General features: G+C 37.6%; 1 protein-coding gene across 16 annotated transcripts in view; it reads right to left on the bottom strand.

Annotated features, from left to right (window-relative positions):
* LOC108971223 (AF4/FMR2 family member 4) overlaps nucleotides 1-8,270 on the bottom strand; it is a 118,426-nt gene that overhangs the window by 20,003 nt on the left and 90,153 nt on the right. For 8 of the 16 annotated variants that reach the window (XM_018937137.1, XM_018937145.1, XM_018937148.1 and 5 more), the window contains 2 exons: nucleotides 5,365-7,473; nucleotides 4,633-4,824 (listed from right to left, as the gene is read on the bottom strand). The exons of 1 other annotated variant lie outside the window; for it this stretch is intronic. In XM_018937137.1, coding sequence (XP_018792682.1) covers nucleotides 4,633-4,824; nucleotides 5,365-7,473 — 2,301 coding nt within the window. Of the gene's footprint in view, nucleotides 1-4,632; nucleotides 7,474-8,270 lie in introns of all 16 variants that reach the window. 7 more of the 16 variants (XM_018937134.1, XM_018937133.1, XM_018937132.1 and 4 more) reach the window with 4 other exon arrangements.

Genomic DNA, 8,270 nt, shown 5'->3' on the forward strand with positions numbered 1-8,270 from the left:
ATATATATAATAATAAAAAAATTAAAACAAATTATAAGCAAAAGAATATTATTATAAACACGTAAGGAATGGCTCATTTATAATAGGAACAAGCGTCTACAGGGCAGGACAGTTGTAGTCCGATCCTGATAAATTTTGATCATAAGGTGACATACTGTAAACGCGCTATTCGTGCAAAGTTTGATTTTTTAGATTCACATACTGGAAAGTGAAAGAGACAGACTTTGAAAATGGAGTTATATAGAAAAGAGGAAATGATTGTAGCCCGATTTCACCAATTTATATTCTGTAACGTAGGAATATCAAGAATTTGGCTGAAATTGGTCGAGTAGGTCACCGAAAGGTAGGCGGGGCCATGTTAATCGTCCACTTTTGACACCGGCAGTGAAGTCGAGGGCAAAAGATAATATCTCTGAGGCATTTTCTTATTGATGTATCATATTTTTCTTTCCAATTTCATGCATTTTCACACTATCGAGGAAATAACGAAAACATTTTTTCTAAGAAAATTTGGTCCATTTGGCTTAAGTGGTTTGGTAAATATGCAAATGAAATATTTTAGAATTTTTAGATTTTTTAGAATTTAGAACACTTTTCAAAAATTCTAAAACCAAAGATGCTCCTCGCTGAGATCGCTGAAGTCTGCTGTACAAAATGACAATTTAGTACCTTTATTTAGTGATAAGTTATGGCACTTTATATGTTTTCACTGAACTACATGTTAAGGGCAGGGCAGTGAATGCAATATCAACTCTTCTTGAGTTTCATGGAATACGCGTGTACGAAGTTTGCACTCGTCTCATCTTCCTGATCATTTACAAACTTTAATTTAAACAGGAATTTTTTAAACTAGTCTCTATATGTTGACTGATGCGTTAGAATCTGCTATTTCGCTATATCGGTTGTCCAGTGAAAATTTCATGACATTTCATTAATTGGAAGTGAAGTTATGCGTTTTAAGTGTCGGTATGTTTGTGTTATGGATGCGAAAATGAGCTTCGAACAAAGAGCCAACAAAAATTTTGATTTAAAATTGGTAAAACTTTTACCGAAACGTTTCAATTGATGAAACAAGTTTATGGCGAGGATTGCCTATCCCGTAGCAGAGTGCACGAGTGATTTAAACGTATACAAAGTGGTCGTGAGGACATAAATGACGATCCACATGTGATCGCCAATCAAAATCCGTCATCGCTGGAAATTCCATCGAAACTATGGATAAATTTATCTAAAATCAGCCGAAATCATCATTAAAATTGATGGAAATGGAATTGAATATCTCCATCTCCAAACATCGATTTCTCGCATTTTTACCGAACATTTGGGCCTACGAAAGGTGTGTGCATGGTTTGTTCCGCACAAATTGAGTGATGACCAAAAATTGCTCAGAATCGATCCACGCTTGTGACTGATTATTTGACCAAAAATCATATTTTAACCATTAACCAATCCCCGTGTTCACCTGATATGGCACCGACTTCTTCCCTTTCGGAAAAATGAATTTGCCCATGAAAGGAAAGCGTTATGCAGACGTAGAGGCCATTCAAAAGGCTTGCACCGGCATACTGGCAGCCATACCGGCCAACGAGCTAAAACACACGTTCGACATACTTTTGGACCAGCGGTATTGAAGCAGAAGGAGACTATTTTGAATAAAATAAATTGATTTTGCCAAAAAAAAAAACAATTGTTCTGTTTTTTTTTTTTTTAAGTTCTGCTTACGATACAAAAAAACCTTAGTTGAACAAAACTATTATAGTCTGTAGCAATATGTTGAAAGAGTATACAAATATAATAATCAATAAAAATATAAAAATAAATAATAAACAAAAGAAAACGTTAACTTCAGCTGCTGTGGAGCTTTAAGATTCTTCACATGTATATTTCCTATAGCATAAACGAGTATACAAAGATCTTTATCTTGATATTGATCTGAACAATTTAATCGGAGATTGTACCGTTGCTTTGACTATAACTATATTACATGAAAATATCTCAAATAAAAAAGTTTTGCACAGTAATTTTAGTGAAAATTTCTAGCCAAATAAAAAATATTTCATACAGGGACTTAAGTTTAAACGATCTGTGACTGTGAGTACGGCAGCTATACCCTATACTGATTCAATATCGGCGCTTCCGATAAGTAAACAACTTCTCGAGGAGAAAAGTAGGTGTGCAAAATTGCAGATCAATATCTCAAAACTGACTAGAGGGCGTATTTATTCGAAATATTAAACAGGCTTGAGAAGTTTCTTAACAACAAAAATTAAAAAGTAAGAAAAAATTATATGAAAAATGTAAAAAACATGATAATTTAAATATAAAAACTATAAAGGTCTATAATTATAGATGAAGAAAGAAAACAATGATATTAAAGTCTTTAAGGTAGTAATATGCATCTTCGTATGCATGATTTGGATCGAATATCACCATATTGTAATAAGTACATTCGTGGCCACGCAAAACTTACCACTAAAAATTTTCAAGTATTGCGCATATTTAACTACATTTTATAGCCGTACTTTTTGCGGTATAGAATTTTTTTTTATTTACAAATAAGTTAATGAGATGTTATTAATTAAAAACTAAAAAAAAACACATTAAGCTATAGATATATCAATTGAAAGATAGTGAGCTTTACAAGATGAGCTCGAATGGTAAGAGACTGACATGATGTGAAAAAATGATATTTATACAATCAACAGGGTATATTAGTTGTCACATAGTTTGTAACACTCACAAGGAAGCGTCAGAGACCCTATAAAGTATATATATATATATAAATTATCAGTATGTTGAGCTGAGTCTATTTAGCGAAGTTCGTCCTAATTGGAAAGTGTTACACCTGTCTCTTATACACATCTAGATGTGTATAAGAGACAGGTATATTAGTTGTCACATAGTTTGTAACACTCACAAGGAAGCGTCAGAGACCCTATAAAGTATATATATATATATAAATTATCAGTATGTTGAGCTGAGTCTATTTAGCGAAGTTCGTCCTAATTGGAAAGTGTTACACCTTGAGGCACTATTTATACTAATTCCGGAATCATCTTTTTTGTCTGTCTTTGAATCATTTTCAGTATTTTGAAACAATTCGTCATTATTTCGTGATTTTTTGTGATTAAGACCTCGTTTAAATTTTTTTATTTAATTTTAATTACGCTATATTTGAAATTAATAATTTATTTAATTTTTTTTTTGTAATTGAAACACGAAGTTTAGTAGGTGTATCACTTTAAAAGCATTAAAATCGACTGCTTTTATATAAGCACAGAAAAGCTAATTTGCATTTTACTCATTAGACGTAATAAATTAACAACTATTATTATAATTAAATATAATTTAGTTTACTTATGCTTGCTAAAAACATAAAAAAGTACAAAATTGAAGAAAATTGAAGAAAATCCCGAACGAACGAAAAAGTCCGAAATTTAAGAAAGTATAGTGGTAAGGTTTGTGTGGCCACGAGTGTAATATCACTGCCTCAAAGATTTTGACATCATTCATTTCTTTCACTCAAGTTAATAATGTCGATATGATTGAATTGAAAAATAATATTTCTAGCATATTTTAATGGATTTAAACGCTATTAGTTTTCTATGCAGTGATATTTAGACAGCCGGCACCGATAATAAAAATCGAAAAGGCGAAAGTAAAAATCGAGGAGGAAAAGCAATGGAAAAACGTTAAATTTTAAAATAGTTTTTTGCAAGATTCATTGAACGTTTTCTATTTTCAGGTATAAGAGCATACGCAGAGCATTGTTTCAAATAAAAAACGAAAATATTGAAAACGATAAATGTAAAATTATTATTGGTAAATTGAAAGAAATTCTTCGAGAATTTTTAGTATGTTTTGGAATATAAGTTTTAAAATGAAGCATTTCACATAGCTAAAGGGACCTAGTTAAAACTTTTTTGCTAATAAAAAATATCATAAAAACATGTTCAATCTTTTATAACATTGATTTTCGAGAAACGGTAGACGGAAAAATAGTGTAATAATATTTTTCTGAAAGTTTGGATAGGTGAAGTGATCGCGAGGGAAAATTTCGACTTTCATTGTGGTAATCAAGTCCAAACCGGGTCAATGCGCATAAAGAGTGTTGAAATCATGTGGATTTTTGTTATATACTGATACTACAATCAAAAACTCGTAATCCTTAATAAGTTTGGGTGCAATTAACTACTTTATATTGACTTAAAAATCAATAATGGTTCTATTAAGTCAGTGTTTCAGAAACTCCAAAGTTAAGTGAACACGGCAATGACACCGAATATTTATATAATACATAACATTTTAAGGTTAGGTTATTGTTGATTGGAATTACAATATCTCGTTTTGCCCGAATTGGCCACTGGTAGTAAGTCAGTGTTTAAGAAAATCAATAAAAATTTTTATAAAAGAATATTTAGTAAAGCACACGAGTTGGTTAATAAACAAAGCAGAAGAAATACGAAGAATTGTTGAGCAAATCAGGAAAAAACCGAGAGAGATACACAACACAAAAGCACCAAAGAAGAGATTAGGCCAGTTAAATGTGTGAGAATATTAGTACGTAAAACAAAGTAGAACACAAATACAAACAACCAAAAAGAATGTCAAAAGAGTCAAAAACGAACGAACCCGACAATGAAGCCGGTCTCGGCGTGATATTCGGTTTGGCGTTGGCGGAATTTATATTGGAGTTGGATGCGGATGCAGATGCAGACGAGACCGAGGCAGAAGCAGCTGATTGTTTGGTGTGAATGTTGGGTGGTATTGATGTTGGTGTTGCACAAGTGGAAGAACACGCATAGGCGCAGGCGGAGACAGACACTGATGATGAGGATGACGATGACAATGATGATGATGACGACAATGGTATTGTTGATAATGTCGCATGGTTGTCGGTTTGATTGTGTATATGTGGGTGTTGTGGTTGTTTTGGTTTTTGATGGACAACCAATTGCGCACGCAACGGTAATGGCGGTGTTGGTGGACATTTCAACAGGCGATCAGTGGACGCGCGAATTGCGGGCGTGCATAATAACAATGACGACGGTGATGATGATGTTATGGTGGATGGCGATGGAGATGAGGCACGAATGGCGTTAGATGATTTTTGTGTAGATGACATGGAGGCAGAACGTTTGGGGCGTGTTTTAGCATTATTATTGTTGGTGGTGGTGGTGTGATTTTTGTTGTTCATATTCATGTTGTTGTTGTTGTGTGATTTCAGCGCATGAAATTGATAATGAGTACGATTAGAATGGGTTTGTTTACTGGTCTTAGGATATGCAGATGAAGTTGCTGTTGCATTTCTTCTACTATCACTATTATTATTCATATTTCTATTATTACTACTACTTTTAGTACCATTTTGATAGACAAGCTGTGGCCCTGCTAATGAGGATGATGCGGATGCGGATGCGTTTGTGTGGTGATGGGATGATGCAGCTTTCACTACAAATGCCAAATGATTTGATGGTGATGCGGATGCAGATGCAGTTGTAGTTTTTGTTGTTGTTGCATTCGACATAGTCGTACTACAATTGCGCTTATTTAAGCTAATTGCATTACAATTATTGTTATTGCTGTTGTTGTGAGTGTTGCTGCTGGCACCGCTGCTGCTATTGCGATTGCCAAGGCCATTGCCGACGCCGCTGGTGGTTGTGGTGGTGTTGATGCTGTTGGTAGTGGTGTTATTGGAATTGCTATGATTGTGGTTGTGGTTGCTGAGGTATATTGAAGTATTCGTGTTGTTGGCGGCTGATTGTGGTGAATGTTGTTGTAATTGTTGTTGCTCCTGCAACAGCTGCTGCTTCTGTAGCAACAGCTCGTGATGTTGCTGTTGTTCATGCTGCAGTTGCAACTTCAATTTCTGCTTGCGAATTTTCGCATCTAAATCGGCCTTGAAATTGGCCTTTGTCAAAAGCGGTGGCGGCGGTGTGGGCGCAGCCGTCAGCCGCTCGCCCACCGCTTCACAACTACCTCTACAACTACTACTACTACTCTTAGGCACGCTGGCGTTAGCCACTAAACTCAAATTGTGGTCGGCTGCTTGGCCATTGAATATACTCAAACTCGGTTTGGGTGGCGGTATCGCTGCTTTGCGACGTATTATGGTATCTGCGTGCATGTTGTGTGCATTTGGTGGTGTTGCCACCCGTCTACTACCTTCCTCGATGCACGCTGTTTGCGCTTGTGCCGTACCTGCGTTGGCATACTGCTGCTGATGATGACGGTGGTGCGGCGTGCACAGCAATGAGAGTTCGCTGCCGCTATTGTTGTTGTCGCCACAACCGAGCAACTGCAGTTGTTGTTCGCTGGAGGCGCGAAAAGAGGAGAGTCGCTGTTTGGCAGGCGCTACGGTTGCGGTGTGCGGTGGCGAAGTCGGTCCCAAGCACGACAACGACGACGACGACAAGGCCAGCACGGACATCATGCCGGCACCCGGTGCGGCCAAACCATCGTGGGGCGCACACAAACTAGTCGGCAGTTGTGTTAATTCGCGCATTTCCTGTCGTCCCAATTGTTGCTGTAGTGGATCCTTTGTACGCAACACGACAATTTCGGAATTCTGTTTGACATAGTCGATGTCCGGCGTGATGGGTATCTGATGATCGTAGATAACGACGACATTACTGCCGCCATCGCTGCCGTTGTCCGCAGCCTGTTGTGGCGTTTGGTACGTGTCCGAGGTGTGCGATGCGCAATCGTCGGCCGTCGTTGTCGATGACACTGCCATCAACGAGCGATTATCGCCGATAACGCTGCCCACATCGGCGGGCTCATCCACGCCCGACGAGGCGGCTATCGACGATGAGGACACCGCTGTGGCGTAGTGCGCGAAAGTGGGATTCTCGTAGCCGCCCGCCAGCGAACTCGTTTCGCTTACATAGCAACGACTCAGCTCCGAATCGGAATTGTATTGTTGCAGTGTGCGATCGTTATTGTCATTGCCGCCTGTGGCACAACTCTCTCGGCTGCTCAAGCTGGTGTTGTGTTCATTATTGTTGCTGCTACTTTTTGTGTTGTTATTGTTGTTGTGATTGTTATTTATGCTCGTCAGCGAGCCGACATCAGCGGCAACATCATCGGAAGCGGTGTCGGAGAGATCAGTGCCGCAACCGCTCGTTTGATTGCTGGCGCATTGCGGGGATTTGGGTGGACGCGGTGGACAAATAACGGTTAATGGTGTTGTTGTGTCGAAACGCTCCGCCTCTGTCACTGCTGCTGCTGGTAATGTTGTTGTTGCTTTGGCATTGCTGCTCATCTGTTTGTTGTCGGCAACGACGACGCTGTTGCTGCTCGCGCCGATCAAGGGGAAGGGACGATCGCCACAATTGTCGCCCACAGTCTCATCCGCTGTTGGGGTGAGCGTTGTTGTTGTTGCGCGCTTGCTTGCATCGATCTCGCGTTGAAACGAGTCTAATTCGCCAATTAAATTATTTAATTCTTGGATCGAGTCTTCAAAACTTTTATCTACAAAATTGGGTCGGTAGTGGTAGTGGTGGTGGTGGTGGTGTTTGGTGTACGGTTGTTGTTTTGGTTGGTTTTGATTGTTTTGTTGTGAAAAATTGCGGTAATTGTTGTTTTTCGTGCGGCAGAAAGTTGCATGTGTTCACGATATGGTGTGTTTGTTGTTGTTGGTGCGAATTTATATACATTTTGTTGGGGAAGATTTTTAGTTCATAGTTGTTTTTTGTTTTTGTTTATAGATAGATATGTAGTGCAAGTTTGATGTAAGAGTAGATTTTTTTTATTAATTTTTACAAAGAGTTCATTTTGAGAAATTGGGTGGCAATTTTTGTTGTTGGATTTGTGTATGGTTTTTTTGTTTTGGCATTTACATTTCATGTGTTTGTTGTTCACGTAGTTGTGAATTATATAGTGGCGTTTCAGGTGTTGTTGTTTTTGTTTTGTTATAAAACAAAAAACAGTTGGGTATATAATTAATGTTGGGTAAAATGGAGAAGAAAAAAGAAAAGGGGAGAACGAAAAACAAAGAAAATTCAATTAATTAATTGTAGTTTTTGTTGGCAACAAAACTGAACAAAAGTAAAGACAAACAGGGTATATAATATGTACAGAAATCAGACAAAGGGACGCAAGGGCAAGCTTTAAAAGGTCAGAATGTTGAGTTGAATTTTTTGTTATGATTTTTACGGTTTTACTTAACAATATATACATATTTAAAATATATTTAGATACATATATTCAAACATATAATTGTATGTATGCACATCTGTACGATAACTTCAAAGCCACTAAGTCAAAAT

This window comes from Bactrocera latifrons, unplaced genomic scaffold (genome assembly GCF_001853355.1).
Source record: "Bactrocera latifrons isolate USDA-ARS-PBARC rearing strain unplaced genomic scaffold, ASM185335v1 scaffold_33, whole genome shotgun sequence".
NCBI classification, from domain to species: domain Eukaryota; kingdom Metazoa; phylum Arthropoda; class Insecta; order Diptera; family Tephritidae; genus Bactrocera; species Bactrocera latifrons.